At 40.6% G+C, this 16,763-nt stretch overlaps 1 protein-coding gene across 1 annotated transcript in view; it reads left to right on the forward strand.

The window, feature by feature from the left end:
- Window positions 1-16,763, forward strand: part of kcnh8 (potassium voltage-gated channel, subfamily H (eag-related), member 8) — a 450,065-nt gene that overhangs the window by 415,313 nt on the left and 17,989 nt on the right. Inside the window, exons 14-15 of the mRNA XM_072254419.1 lie at window positions 5,244-5,350; window positions 8,911-8,990. Of these exons, the coding sequence (XP_072110520.1) occupies window positions 5,244-5,350; window positions 8,911-8,990 (187 nt within the window). The remainder of the gene's footprint in view (window positions 1-5,243; window positions 5,351-8,910; window positions 8,991-16,763) is intronic.

Consider the following 16,763-nt stretch of genomic DNA (forward strand, 5'->3'; position numbering starts at 1 on the left):
ATTAGGATGCTCCGTTGGTGAAGCTGTGGTTTCCACTGGCTGTGGCTGAGGGACTGCTGGCAATCCAGTCCACCTCGGGGAGTGGTAGGCAGGGCATTTGGAACCATACTGCTGCAGGGCGAGAACACAACGTGTAGGCCAGATCCACCAATATCCACTCAAAACTCGCCTGCACCAATAGCTTCAAAATAAATAACCTTCCAACTGGCAGCTGTGCTGTCTTGTATGTAAAGCATTAAACTTTTGGGAGTGCTTGTCATTCTTTGCTGCTGAGCCATGCCACGGTTGCAGTTGAAGATGAGGTCTTACACAGAACATAAGATCTTGAAAAATAGGAACATGAGCCAATCAAATCCTAAAACCCATTTTAGACACATATTATGTATTATGACTGGTCTCCTTTTTCCTGCCAAACACCATTTTTCTGCCTGCTTTTAAATATCCATAGATCCATCAGTCTCTGTTTTCAATAATTTCAACAACTAAGCCTTCACACACAACCAGTGTAGTGGATACTAAGGATTCACCTTCCTTGTGTGAAGCTGTTTCTTCTCATTCCAGTCCTAAATGTATGATAAGACTGGGAACCCTATTTACAGACAGCATATACATTAAGAAGCCTCTCCTCATTTCTATCCATTTGGACTCTGTAAAAATGTTGTATTTTTTGAAGAGTTCTCTGAGATTCCGGCTAGACAATGGTGAAAGAATGTTTGTCTCAGAGGTCCCTGGACTTCAATATATTTTGCTTATTAAAGTAATAAAGATCTTTAGAATTAAAGAAAAACTAGAGTGCTTGGAGGCAATTTTTGTGAATTCTATTTACAGCCAGAGCAAAAAAAAAATTGACGAGTACAGAGGATTAAGAGTGAAGCCACATCATCTGACATTTGTTAAGGTTCCTGAGTGGAGCCTTATATTTCAGAATTAAAAGAATCAAGATTTTGTACTAAAAGGGATCTAGATGTTTAGATGCTGAAGTGCACCCACAAAATGATCAGAAATGAGCAGACTACTGGCATGGAAATAACTAGGGGAACGGAATTCTCGTGACGATCCCTAAGCTATCAGAAATCGAGCAAAAGTTTAAACTGATAAGTGCACCTATCACAGAGCAATATGGAAAAGGAAATTAAACAAAAACATGTTGGAAATGTTCAGCGGGTCAGGCAGCATCTGTGGAGAGAAAAAATAGAGTTAACAGTTCAGGTTGATGCTTTTCATTATAACTAGGAAAATTTAGAAAACAGGCATGTTTTAAGTTGTGGGCAGAATAAAGCGGAATGTTTGTGATCAAGAGAAGATGGATAACGCTGACTGGTAACTTCTACCTTGAAAAAGGCACACTCGACAACTTCATGCAAATGAAACAACTTTATCTCAAACTTCAAAACCGTTATGTATATACAGAGGCTTTCACAACCCGTACAGCATGGCAGGTACACTATATACAAAGCTCGCCAGAAGTAAAAAGAACAGAAGTAGAACCCCCCATTATCCTAATTAGTATCAACTTACTTTTAATAATGCTCACGTTACAACACTGACTGATAGAAACGAAAGGGGTTACTGACAACTAATCTATCTAGAGGAGGGAGAACAAAAAAAGAGATTAAACAGACAGTGATGGAACTGTGAGAAACAGAACACAGCAGGTGCTGGCAACGTGAAATGCAAAGTAAAAAAGAACATTGGCAATGCTTAACCCAACAGATGAGACAGCATCTGTAGAAAGAGAAATGCTGACTTAATATTACAGGTGGACGATTTTAAGTCAGAGAGGGCTGATGTGAGATCATACATTTAATACCTTCAGTCTCCAGTGTCTACCTTCCCCTTCTCCACCCATATCTCATCCCCCACTTCACCTGATTCTACCTTTTACCTACCAGTCCGTCACGTCCCCTTCCTCTCATCTCTTTATACTGGTTATCTTCCTTCCACTCGCTCACGCCTGCTTCGAGGTCACAATCTGAAATAACAACAACTCCTTTGCCTCCAATAGATGCCATTCAATCCACTGAGTGCCTCCAGCAGTTTTTGCTTGCATCAGAATGACCCTGAATGAAATCCGATCATGTTCTCAATACCTATTGCTTATTTATTTATTTATTTATTTATTATTACTCCTTTCTTTTTGTATTTGCACAGCTTGCTGTTTTTTGCACACTGGTTGAATGCCAAAGTTGGTGCAGTTTTTCATTGATTCTATTATGGTTATTATTCTATTATGGATTTATTGAGTATGCCCACAAGAAAATGAAAAGCCTGCTGAAGAGTCCCAAAAGAATCCAAGCTCTTTTTCTTGTACTTCCCACTGTGTCACCAACAAATGGCCTCTCGTGATGATTGCCGCCCACCAAAAAGACCCAAAAGCAGCCAAGCTCTTCTTAGATGAACATATGAATGTACAGGAGTGGAGGATATTCATCATCTACAGACAAGAGATTTAGTATAATTTAGCATTCTGCTTGGCACAGACGTAATTACTGAAGGTCCTGTTTCTGTCCTGTACTGTTTTGTCGAGTTTCTTAGCTATAAGACTATCACTGACAAATGGAACTTCACTTGTTCTTGCTGGGATTTCAAATCCAACTTTGTCCTTAAAAATGTTTTTTTAGGAATTTATGAATGCTGAGTAAAGTTCATATCTAATATAGGTTTTTAAATAAATAATAGTCCCTTAACAAGTAGGAATGAGCAAAGCCAATTACGTTAACAATTTTCATTAATATGAATTACAAATAACTTGCTCTCATGAAGTAACACAACAGGCGAAAGTGAATTTACAGCTTATTTATTGATGAATGAAAACTGGGGAGATTATAAAACAGGCTGCAAATTCATGATCACCTGTTTGAGGCAAATCTAAAGACAACAATTTCAGAGCAATTTACATTCAGAAGCAACGACAATCAAAAAAATCTGCAGATGCTGCAAATCTAAATTAAAAGAAAAAATGTTGGTAAAATAATCTGGTTCTCTTTCTACAGATGTTACCTGAGCTGCTGAGTTATTCCAGCATTATTTGTTTTCTTGGATTTGTAAGCGTGTACTTTTAAAATGTTTTACAATTTTTCAAGAATGGTGAAAATTGCTAAATTTTTATAGATAATTGGCTGAACAGACCACATAGATGTAGGTTTGATAAAAACATTGGCTGAGCATATCACAAACCCGTAGGTTTGATTAAAAAGTATCTAACAGCGTGTAGTCTGAATCTCCATTGTAGAGAGACATACTTCATATAATACAAAATCAAAGCAAGAGCCCTTGAGCTTGCCCAACAGGTTTCTCCCTGTGAGGATGAGAGTGAGAGGATGTAGGAAGGATGAGCAACTAAACCGTGTTCAACAACGAATGGTTCAGGGAGCCGTTCAAAAGGGGAGAGAGAAGAGAAATGTAATTGTAATTGGGGATAGTATAGTCAGCAGAATAGACACAATTCATTGTCACAAGGATTGAAAGTCCCAAAAGCTGTGTTGTCTGCCTGATGCCTCAGTTCTTCCCCTCTGTCATCAGACTTCTGAAAGGTTCATGAATCCATGAACAGCACCTAGCTTTTCCTCTTTGGCACTATTAATTGATTTATTTATTGTAACAATAGTAATTTTATTATCCCTCGTACTGCTGCCCCAAAGCAACAAGTTTCACAACATACAGTATGTCAGTGATTCTGAGAACCTCTTTTCTCCAAAGATCAACGGCCCAAAACATCAACTGTACTCTTCTCCTTAGATGGCCTGCTGAGTTCCTCCAGCATTTTGTGTGTGTGGATTAGATTTCCAGATTTCCAGATTTTCCCTTGTTTGTGATTTAAATAATTTTTGTTTTGATGACTCTTACCTTGTACTATTAGTTGTTCCATTTCCTTGTGAAATCTTTAAGATCAATTAATTAGTTATAAGATGCTTTAGTACATCTACTATAGAACGTAGAACAGGACAGCGTATCAATAAGTTCTCCAGCCACCATTCTGTGTTGACCTTGATGCCAATTTAGACTATTCCCATCTCAGGACAGCGTATCAATAGGTTCTCCAGCCACCATTCTGTGTTGACCTTGATGCCAATTTAGACTATTCCCATCTGTTAGTATGTGGTCTATTCACCTCCACTGGCAGCATGTTGCAGGCACCTACCACCCTCTGTGTAAAAGTGTGCCTTGCACATCTTTAAACTTCTCCCCCTCACATTAAACCTATGCCCTCTAGTATATGACCTTTCCACCTATGACAAAGACACTGACTATCTACAAACCTTGTATTTGTCTATGGCTCTCATAACTTCATATACATCTAACTGATGGCCCCTCTAAATGAAGAACATCTGCCCGTCTCTACCTTTAGGTTATTAATACACCCTTTGTCTTGACATGTAAACATGGTGATCCGCTGCAGGTTCTTGAATAGCCAAATACAAGGCAAATACATTTCTTTCTAAATTGCTGTGAATGTTTAGACCAGATTTTAAAATCATTTTCAGTCTGTTCTCTCTATGTTAAAAATGCTGGAGAACAAGTTAATGCAGAAGGTTAAAAGCCACTTTGCTGGAGAGATCATTGATCATTCTGAAGAACAATTCTGGAGTGAATAATAGTAGGGACTAGTGTTAATTACATCACTGAATCCCAAATCTCAAATAACTGCAGTGGATCACATTGCTTATGGGCTAAGACAAGCACTCTATTAATAGTCTGAGGGCTATCTGCTGTCTGGTACAGTGAGATATGGGCTACCTGCATTCTGTAAGGCAGAGACTGACAGATGACACTTCTTGCACAGAAGGAGGACTGAGAAGAACAATACAGTTCAGTAGCATTAGCTTTACTAAATACAATTTAACCAAAACAAAATACTCCTAAAATTAATGAAACCTCAATTTATTTACCCTTAAATAAGATACTGAGCAGAGTGACCTAATGCACAGTAAGGCTGTGAGAGCAAAATAATGAATTAATTAATAACCACTTAATTATGATTTGGCTTTGCCAGAACACCAATGAAAATTTGATCAGGTTTTCTTGGTTCAATTAACAAGAAAATGTCAACATAGTTTCACAGTTTAGTGTTGCTAAGTGAACTGTATCGATTAGATCAACAGTGATCTGTTGATAAGAATCACTGCATTTTGTTATTTATCAATAAACTCTGAAGCTATACCTTTAAATACTACATTTTGCAATGACATAGATTAATCATTTTTATCATTACATTATTGCAACTGAGCCTTTCATTTTTACAGAATTGTTGATGGCATTGAAGATGAGAAAAGCTCAAAAATGAGCCAAAGGTTTGAATTCTGCAGTGAAAATATGGGACAAGAATCATTCAGACCACAAACAGCAAGAGGTAATGGATGCCATTATATATATATATATATATACACACACACACACACAAACACATATATATATATTCAATTACATCTGATTATTAGTACATTTTAGTTTACTCTCCATTCCTTCTGTAAAGTTTTTCTGCCACTCCAATCCAATCCAATATTAAAATGGACTACATGAAGAAACCCTGTATAAATGTGTCAACATTTTCTCATACAAGAGCATTTCTAAGCAGTTTACTCATGATTTAACAATGATTTTATCTATACAGTAACTGTATTTTCACAATTAGAAAAAAATTGTGATGGAGCTTAATAGAATTTGCTTCCACTGAATTTGAAAACCATCCGCCCACCCATTCGATCATTTTAGTTGTCAGCTGGGAAGCATATTTTACTTTTACTTGTTGGTGTTGCTAATCTTCAGCCAGCTTTCTTCCTTTCTCTCCTGTTCTCTGTGAGGTCATGTGCCATAAACATTGGGCACTATACAGTGCTCCATAGGAGGACAGGAACAGGCTTCCTGATTGCAGAACATCCAGGTTCTCATCTCACCTATGTTTGCATGCCTATATTATAATTGATCATTGAACACAGACAGGTTCCCAATCAGCTTCAAAGCTTACCTATTAATGGGAATAGGTTCACCCTTGACTTTGCTATGAGTGGTAGATAAACGGGACCTTTAAGTAATCCATGTTTAGGATTTGTCAATTATCAGAGATGGAATGAGTTTTGGAAATCTTCTAACCCAATCAGGCAATGTTGCTGCAAGGAGGACAATTCCAGCTTGTGTATCTAATTTTTGTTAAAAAAAGGATGGAATGTCTGATTCTTTCTAGCTAAAGTCTTGAGACCAAAAGTCTTGAATAACTATCATCCAGGGGCCCTGACCTCACACGTCACAAAGACCCTAGAGACATAGAAACATAGAAAATAGGTGCAGGAGTAGGCCATTCGGCCCTTCGAGCCTACACCGCCATTCAGTATGATCATCCAACTCAGAACCCTGTAACAGCCTTCCCTCCATACCCCCTGACCCCCGTAGCCACAAGGGCCATATCTAACTCCCTCTTAAATATAGCCAATGAACCGGCCTCAACTGTTTCCTGTGGCAGAGAATTCCACAAATTCACCACTCTCTGTGTGAAGAAGTTTTTCCTCATCTCAGTCCTAAAAGGCTTCCCCTTTATCCTCAGACTGTGACCCCTTGCTCTGGACTTCCCCAACATCAGGAACAATCTTCCTGCATCTAGCCTGTCCAATCCCTTTAGGATTTTATACGTTTCAATAAGATCCCCCCCTCAATCTTCTAAATTCCAACGAGTACAAGCCTAGTCGATCCAGTCTTTCATCATATGAAAGTCCTGCCATCCCAGGAATCAATCTGGTGAACCTTCTTTGTACTCCTTCTATGGCAAGGATGTCTTTCCTCAGATTAGGGGACCAAAACTGCTAGCTCACCTGTGACCTCTGGTCAAATCAGCCCTTGATCCCCTGCTGTTTGCCTACCAGGAGCACATTGGAGTCTTGGATGCTGTCATCTACCTGCTGAACAGAGCCTACACCCATTTGGATAAGCAGGGCAGCACTGTGAGGATCATGCTTTTTTTACTTTTCTAGTGCCTTCAATACCATACAGCCCTCATTTGTGAGGGGAAAGCTCTGTTCAATGCAGGTTAGCACTTCCGTTGTATCCTGGATAATAGACTACCTATCGAGCAGACCAGTTTGTGCGGCTACAGAGCCATGTGTCAGACATGACTATGAAGCACTGGGGTCCCACAGGGGACTGTATTGGCTCCCTTCCTGTTTACCCTGTATACCTCAGACCTTAGATACAACACTGAGTCATGTCATCTGCAGAAATTATCTGATGACTCAGCAATAGTTGGGTGTATAAAGGGAAGACAAGAGGATGAATACAGGGCCCTGGTGGAGGACTTTGTCGAATGGTGCAAGCTGAATCATCTGCAACTCAACAGCAGTAAGACAAAGGAGATGGTGACAGACTTAGGAAGACTAAGCCTCCACTGCTTTCTGTTACTGTTGATGGTGAGGACCTACAGGTACCTGGAGGTGCACCTGGATGATAGACTTGAGTGGACACCAACACAGAGACTGTGTACAAGAAGGGCCAAAGTCACCTCTACTTCTGAGGAGACTGAGGTCCTTTAGAGTGTGCAGGTCTCTCCTTCAGATATTCTACTGGTCTATTGTCGCCAGTACAATCTTCAATGAGGTGGTGTGCTGGAGCAATAGCATCAACACGAATTATGCCAACAGGCTCAATACACTGATTAGAAAGACTGGCTGTGTTATAGGTGTCAAACTGGACACACGGGAGGCTGTGGTAGAGCAAAGGACCCTATGGAAAATCCTGGCAATTCTGGACAATGTTTCTCACCCTCTACATGCCACCTTGGGTGAACAGAGGAGCACTCTCAATAATAGAGCAAAACAACTGTGATGCTCCAAAATGAGGTCATTCTGACCCTTGGCCATCAGGCTGTATAATGAGCTGGGGAAGTGACCTTGTAATTTTTGACTTGTAAATCCTGTACATCTTATTTTTAAGGTACTTTTATTCTTCCTTACTTCTCTTCTTCCTTACTTCTCTTCTAATATTTGTATATCTGTGCACTTGAAAGGCTATTGTGACACTGTAATTTCCTTTGGGGTCAATAAAGTATCTATCTATTTATCTTGCTATCTAAAGAAAGAAGGGGGAGAAGGAAAATATAACTATGATCTACTGCAACAATGATGTTGGAGTAGCAACACCTCACGGCTAGTCTGGGTAGCCTCCAAACTGATGGCATGAAATCTGATTTCTCTAACCTCTGGTAATTTCTTCCCCTCCCCCTTCTTTCTTTTTTCCATTCTGGTTCCACTCTCACCCCTTCTCTTCTCTTCAACTGCCATCACCTCTCTCTGATTCCCTTTTCCTTCCATTTCTTCATGGTCCATTGTCCTCTCCTATCTGATTCCTTCTTTTCAGCCTTTTACCTCTTCCAACTATGGGGTCCCAGCTTACTTCATCACCACTCTCCCCATCCACCAACCTTCCCCTCATCTAGTTTCACCTCTCACTTGCAGCTTGCTCTCTTCCCCCCCCCCACCCCCAACTTCTTATTCTGCCTCCTTCATTTCCAGTCCTGATGAAGGGTCCCAGCCCAAAACGCCGACTGTTTATTCCTCTCCACAGATACTGTTTGACTTGCTGAGTTCCTCCAGCATTTTGGAAGCGTTGTACAATATGATACCTGTTTCCAGTGATTGCTTCAGCTAACAGGAGCAAATTAAAACAATATCAGCAAAAAATGGTCACAAATTAACGATTACATCATTCAGGGATTTTAAGTGGTTACTCACCTTGAGCATTGGATTAGAACCCCTCTCATTGTCTAGTTTGAATCTCTAAGTCCAGTGATTTTGAAAGTGTTGGTGGTGTTTTCAATAATTCAAATCCCTGCCACCAATTTACTCATCATTACCTAGCGCATTTGGGTTGGATGAATGTACATTTCTTCATTCTCAATGTTTATGAAGTGAGTTTTGACACTTGCAGATTTTGATCAAGTTACTCCTGCAATGCTGGTGGCCAAAGCTGAAGAGACAAAACAGCAAATCAATAGACTAAATAATGAGGTATGAATATTTTTTTCTCAATTCAAACTGTAAAAGAGAAAGCATAACTCAGCAAGAATAACAAAAACGAAATCCTTTGGAATAGGATAAAATGCAAGTAATAGCAAAAACAAAATCCTCTTGAATAGGATAAAATGCATAGGTTGCTCTTGAATTTGCATCAGATTACTGAGCGTCCCCGAGTTATAAATTCTGAATTTAGAAACAACCCCTGCATATGACAAAGCTCCTATAATATTATTAAATTCAAAAGTTCCACATAAATCATTTCTACAAGTAGCAGAAATGGTTTTCTTTCTGTCTTCGCTTTCAGTAATTGTTCTTTCTGATCAGTCATATGTGCTTTTGATGCCATTCATTATCATACAGTGAAGGTATGGTTTCCATATCAAGGAATTTTTGTATGTTTTTTGACTTACGGACAAAATCAACTTATGGCATCTGCAAAGTGGAACTTGTTCATTGCCCAGGGACCGCCTGTATTCTGTGCAAATAAGTATATATTGATGCTCTTTGATTCTCTTTGTTCTAGGTGTTTAGTACTGTATGTGTGGAAACTAATGTAAATGTATCCCTAAATGCTTGAGAATCCCAAACAGTGTCTAGTTTTGTATGCCCAAAATGGAGCAGAGGTTCTGTCTCAGGAGAAGCACAGGTCCAAAGTTTAGTTGAAATGCATTTAGTCACAGATGCCATCTAGTGTCATTTAATTAGAAAACCAGTTGCTGAATACAGTTAAATACTTGTTATAAAGTTCAGGATTTCACTTCCGGATTCTCCTGTGTATGACCTGCTAAAATATAAAGTTGTTAGGACATGCACAGTGGTATCAAACAGCATGCTTCACATATCTTCTGTGAAATTCACTCATACATGCACAGTCTAAAGCAGAATGTAAACAATTAATGTTTTCAACCATCTTTCTAAAAAGTTATTGGAGATCTCTCATTCAGTACTAGTATCCTTTGGTAACAAGACAAGTACAGGTTTCCCTATTGAAACTAAGTTCCTGTATTTTCCAGCCTATCAATTCTACTTTCTATCTTCTATGCTCAATCATCTAAATGTCTTCAGAGATTTCCTGAATATTACCTCAATGGTTTGCTTATCTTCATTTCTGAATTTCATGTCTTTTTTGTACTTCTGTTGTTATTACAAAATTTTAAAAATGCCTGAAACTATCATCAACATTTTATTCATTTCTTTGGAAATGAGTATTGTTGGTTCTGCAAGCATTTATTACCTGTTCCTCATTGTCTTGTGAAGGTTATGTTGAAACATCATCTTAAGCCACCCCAGGTCATCTGGAAAAGGTAATTCCATAAGACACAGGAGATTCTGCAGATGCTGAAACTCCAGAGCAATGCACACAAAATACTGGAGGAACTCTGCAGTCGGCAGCATCTATGGAAAATTATAAACAGTTGACGTTTTGGGCCAAGATCCTTCTTTAGGACTGGAAAGGCAGGGGGAAGACACCAGAATAAAAAGCTGGGGGGAGGACTAGCTGGTAGGTGATAAGTGAAGCCAGGTGGGTGGGAAAGCTAAAGGGCTAGAGAAGAAGGAATATGATAGGAGAGAAGTTAGAACATGGGAGAAAGGGAAGAAGGAGGGATACCGAGGGATGATGATAGGCAGATGAGGAGAAGAGTTAAGAGTGGAGAGTGGAGAATAGAAGAAGAGGGAAGGGGGAGGGAAAAAAATTACTGGAAGGAGAAATGAATTTTCAAGCCATCAAGATGGAGGCTGCCCAGACAGAATATGAGATATTGCTCCTGAGAATGAATCCCATATCTTTTAGGAGGAGAAGTAGGCTACTTGGCCCATTGGGTCTGCTCCACCATTGTGTTATGGCCGATATATTATTTTCCTCAACCCTATTCTGCAGCCTTCTCCTGTAACCTTGACACCCTGACTAATCAAGAACTTATCAACCTTTGCTTTAAATACTCTCAATGACTTGGCCTCCACAGCCATCCATGGCAATGAGTTCCACCAATTTTCCACCCACTGGTTAAAGAAATTCCTCCTCATCTCTGTTCTAAATGGATATCCCTCTATTCTGAGGCTGTACCCTCTGGTCCTAAACTCTCGCACTACAGGAGACAGCCTCTCCACATCCACTCTATCTAGGCCTTTCACTATTTGATACATTTCAATGAAATCCGCCTTTATTCTTCTAAACTCCAGCAAGCACAGACCAGACCCATCAAACATTCCTCATACGTTAACCCTTTCATTCCTGGAATAGTTCCCATGAACCTCCTCTGGACCCCCTCCAATGCCAGAACATCCTTTCTTAAATTTGCCCCCAGAAACTCCAGCCTTTGCTTTTCTGTCATCATCCCTGCTGGTGTTCCCTTCCAATCATCTTTGGCTAGCTCCTCTCTCATGCCTCTGTAATTCCCTTTACTCCACTGTAATAATGATACATCTGACTTTATCTTCTCCCTCTCAAACTACTCTAATCTGAATCTATTATGTTATGATCACTGCCTCCTAAGGATTCCTTTCCCTTGAGTTCCTTGATCAAATCCTGCTCATTACACAACACCTAATCCAGAGTTGCCTTTCCCTTAGTGGGTTCAACTACAATCTGCTTTAAAAAGCAGAATGTCATAGACATTCTACAAATCCCCTCTTGACATCCAGTACCAACCTGATGTTCCTAATTTGTCTGCATGTTGAAATCCACCATGACTATTATAACATGTCTGTTCTATTTTCCTTTGAAATTTATATCCCAAAGCTGGCAACTCTTCAGAGGCCTGTACATAACTTCCATCGGGGTCTTTTTACCTTTTCAGTTTATGACCTCTACCCACACATCTTCTGACCCTATGTCACCTGTTTCTGAGGTGCTGTTGGATTGATAGTTCTGGACAATAATGAAGGATCAAAAAGAGGATGATGTACTGCAGATGGGACCTTTCCAGTCTGTGTATTCCAGTGCACCAGGTGCCCTTGTCCTTCTTGGTGATAAAGGCCGTGGACTCGCAAATTGTTATCAGAATAGAGGACACAAGAGACAGCAGATGTTGAACTATGGAGAAAAGAAACATGTCGTTGGAGGAATTTAACAGGACAGTCAGTATGCTGATATTTCACGCCAAGGCCTTTCATCTGACTGAAAGAGCAGAGGAGAGATGGTCAGTATCAAGAGGTGAGGAGGAGGGGTGGGACAACAACAGGGAACTCAGGTGAAGAGTTGTTGAGTAGGTAGTCAGGTGGGCAATGGAGAGTAGAAATGGTGATGGAGGATGGGAAATGAGTGAAGGCGACAAAGGGCTGTGGATTATGGAATCTGATAAGAAAGGAATGTGAGGAGTAAAACCAAATGAGGGAGGTGTGGTGGGCAGATGGATTAGCTGGAGGTGATAGGAGGCTGAGGGGAATAGGGGAATAGTGTTGTAAAGAAGAGTGTGTTTGAGAGTACATGAGTAAATTAGGAGAAAGGAAAAGACAGAAGAGGAACAAGTTACCTGAAACTGAAGAGTTCAATGTGCTTGATATTGGTTGTAGACTATTCAGGCAGAACGTGGTGCACAGAAATCTCTGCCTCTCCAGGAAGGGCTGATGGAGGAGCTGTAGGAACAGACAATTGTAGGAGATGGGGAAGGGTGTGTGGGAAGGGTTGGGCGAACTAGGGAGTCACAGAGAGAGAGAGCTTCCTACAGAAGGCAAAAATGGAGTGAGGAGGGGAAGATGCAACTGGTCGATAACACTATTAATGATAAAGATATAAATTAGCTGGTAGCAAGCCGGGCACTTTGTAGCTTCTTTCCGTTGTTAATCTATATTTTTACCCCCTCGTAAAAGATTTATTGCAGGTGATAATTTGATATAAACCATGGGAGACTTTCATATCTGTCCAAACACCTAAAGCACATCTTCAGATGCTGTTGGCCTGTTGAAATATGTGATATGCCAGGTGGTAGCATGTAATAGTGCTTCTGAAGGTCTTTCTAATTATTATCATAAACCAGGACTGCAGTGGAGGCCATTGTCAGTTAGACATGCAGAGACTGGGGCTTGAGCTATTACAAAGAGAAAGTATCAACATGGCAAGACCCACATTCCTTGGCACACACCTGCTCCAACATCTCTTTGATGGTTGGAGACCAGCCATACATTGGAGGTGCAGTAACTCCTGAGGTTAACAAACAACCTGGTTGAAGGGTTCTGCCGGAGGGTCTCGGCCCAAGATGTCAACTGTACTCTTTTCTATAGATGCTGCCTGGCCTGCTGAGTTCCTCCAGCATTTTGTGTCGGTGTGTGTTGCTTGGATTTTCAGCATCTGCAGATTTTCTCTTGTTTGAATCTGGTTGGAGTAACTTCCAAAGACTGAAATGCAACCTTTTGGTTGAAGATCATGATTATATACTTTCCTGCAAGTAGATAAGAAAGCAACAATGATTATTTAGTATCCATTGGTCTATTCAAGTCCTAAATTATCTCTTTGTAATTGCTTTGATTTCACTTTTGAGGCTCAGAAGCCAGGAATCCCATTGACACTGTGCTAAAGTCAGAACATGTATTGGATTATCGTACTGTATACGTGTTAATAGAGTAATTAACACATGGCAATTGCCCTGACACACCTGTCCGGAAGTGGCTGTGCCAGTGCAATCTAACATACTGGAGTCAAGTACAATGAGTAGAGTCAGCTGCCCAAGGCATACCAATTTTGCAGATTTTAACTCCACACCTGCAATCAAACCCATGTGCTCCCACACATCGAAATTCAATTCTGTAGCTATTCTCTAATGAAACTCCAAGAAGCATATGTTCAGTCCTTCAATTGTATCCCTGCTCTGTTTTCTGTAACTATAGCAGATGCTACTCCAGCAGTGTCCTATTAAAATCACAGACTGCTCACTTCAGAACTTTGCCTTTTCATTAGCATCAACGTGTCACACAGCTCTGCTGAACTGTGTGAATATACCTTAGCTGTGACTAGCGCCACTATAAATTTCACACTCCAAGTCATATTTTTTAGTGTCACCTACAATGATGAGGAACGTATGGTTGTTCAGCTGGGCGGCAACACTAGAGCGATGATCATTGATATTTCTAGCAGAGACCAGAAACAAGCACCACAAAAACACCAGATAACAATTCAGTCTTGCATTTAATTTAGTTACATTAAAAACACATTTGTTCTATTATCAACATGGGAAATAAAATCGCAGAATATAAATTATATAGTCAATAAGCTACGTTCAATAAAACCTTCAATAGCAAGTATAGTTCCAAATCTCTCAGTAGATTTTATTGCGAAGGTGACATTTGATAATGAAACTACCCTTGGAGTCAAAACTCCAATTAAGAAGATCATTTGTAACTCTGTGGTATACAACAAACACATTTAAAAAGAAACATGATCAAGATCAAAATTAGTAAGCAGCCCGGTTTTGTTTGTGAGTATTCATTTTAATATCTGTGACTAGCCTGAAGTCTGCACCGTGCTACATTTTCTTGCACCTTTCAACTGTTGAACAGAAGTCCGTCCAATGGCATCATCCACCTTTTTAACCTGAGTGGTGAATACCAGAAGTGTATAAAGCAGAAAACTCTGGGGAACGATGGCAGTCAGTGTGTATGAGTGGCTGTTCTTACAGCATTTCCCACTTAGGCAACCACACAAGTTAAATTTTCTTTTCCCAGAAAGGAAATCAGAAGAGCATGAAAAAATACTGCATGAAGAATTTAAAAACGCAGACACGAGGAAATTTGCAGATGCTGGAGTTTCGAGCAACACACATAAAAGTTGCTGGTGAACGCAGCAGGCCAGGCAGCATCTCTAGGAAGGGGTACAGACGTTTTGGGCCGAGACCCTTCGTCAGGGTCTCGGCTTGAAGAATTACAAGGTGGTTTTATAAATCATGAAAAAAATCCAGAAGATAGTGACAACAAGAGCTCAATGTGGAACAAATTATTTTTTTATTATCACGTGTACAGTGAAACACATCTTACATACTGTTCATAGAGATGAATTCATTGTGATGCATTGAGGCAATATAAGGCAAAACAATAACAGAGTGCAGAATAAAGTACTACGGTTGCAGAAAGAGTAGTGCAGGTAGGCAGTAAAGTGCAAGACCATAACTAAGTAGACTGTCCAGTCAAGAGTCCATCTCGTTGTTTAGGAAACGGTTAAGTAGTCATAAAATGCGAGATAGAGTCTAGCCTTGAACGTGGTGGTGCATGCTCTCAGGCTTCTGGATCTTCTGTCTAGTGGGTGGGAGAAGAGAGGAGATCTTGGGTGGGAGAAGAGAGGAGATCCTGGGTGGGAGAAGAGAGCAGATCCCGGGTGGGTGGATCTTTGCTTGTACTGTCTGCTTTACAGAGGCATCAGGGAGTGTAAGCAGATTCCATAGAGGGATGGCTGCTTCCTGTGATGTGCTGAGCTGTGTACACAACTCTCTGAAGTTCCTCGTGGTCATGGGCAGAGCAGCTGCCTTACCGTGCCATGGCACATCCGAAAATGAATTAAAATAATCATAAGATCAGGAGTGGGAGAAATCATAGATAAATATATGAATGATTTAAAAAAAGTTCCAATAATTCCTTTCTGTGTACACGCTGCCCATGCATTGGGCTCCTAGCATAGATTAACAAGCAGAAGAAAATCTGCAGAAGTTGGAAATCCAAAGCATCACACACACACAAAATGCTGGAGGAACTCGGGCAGCTCCTATGGAAAAGAGTAAACAGTCAATGGTTTGAGCTGAGATCCTTCTTCCAAATTGCTGAAGAAGGGTCTTGGCCCAAAATGTCAACTGTTTACTTTTTTGCATAGATGCCTCCTGGCCTGCTGAATTCCTCCAGCATTTTGGGTGTGATGCTTAGTATACATTAAAATGTTTTTCGGCAGAAAACCACGTTGGCCCAACTTTCATCCTGATTAGTCCACTGCCTGAATTGCGAGAGAGCCCCATAACAATAGTGATTACTATTGGTTGCTGGATAGTCTAATGACCCAAAAACAGTAGTTAGAGGACTTCAGACATCGATTGTCTCTATACCACTAAGAAAAGGTGCTTATAACCTCTGTGGATCCAATATTCTCATAGAAAAACCTCTGGGAGTAACAATCCCACTAAAGTCCACCTTGTAAGTTACTAGAGAAGTTAATGTTTAAAGAAATGAAATGGAGGAAATCCTCACAAAAGAGGAAGTGATGAAGCTGGCCATTGCAGAGACTTGGATGACTCAGGGGCAGAAATAACTGCTGAGTATGCCAGGCTTCAAATGTTTCAAAAAGGACAGGGAGGGAGGCAAAAGAGCTGGGGAGTGGCACTGCTAACCAGGGATAGTAACAAGGCTGCAGAAAAGGAGGAAGTCATGGAAGGATTGTCTACTGAGTCATTGTGGGTTGATGTCAGAAACAGGAAGGAGGCAAGAACTCTACTGGGTAGTTTTATAGACCCCTCGCCCAACAGTAACAGAGATATCAAGGAGCAGATAGGGAGACAGATTCTGGAACAGTGCAACAATAATAGGGGTTGTTGTGATGGGTGATTTTAACCTTCCTAATATTGACTGGCATCTCCTTAGACCAAGGGATTTAGATGGGGTGGAGTTTGTTAGGTGTGTTCAGGAAGGTTTCCTGATGTAATATGTAGATCAGCCAACTAGAGCAGCGGTCCCCAACCACCGGGCCGCAGAGCATGCGCTACCGGGCTGCGAGGAAACGATATGATTTGGCGATAGGAGTCAGCTGCACCTTTCCTCATTCCCTGTCATGCCCACTGTTGAACCATTACGCAT

This window comes from Mobula birostris, chromosome 3 (genome assembly GCF_030028105.1).
Source record: "Mobula birostris isolate sMobBir1 chromosome 3, sMobBir1.hap1, whole genome shotgun sequence".
Lineage (NCBI taxonomy): Eukaryota > Metazoa > Chordata > Chondrichthyes > Myliobatiformes > Myliobatidae > Mobula > Mobula birostris.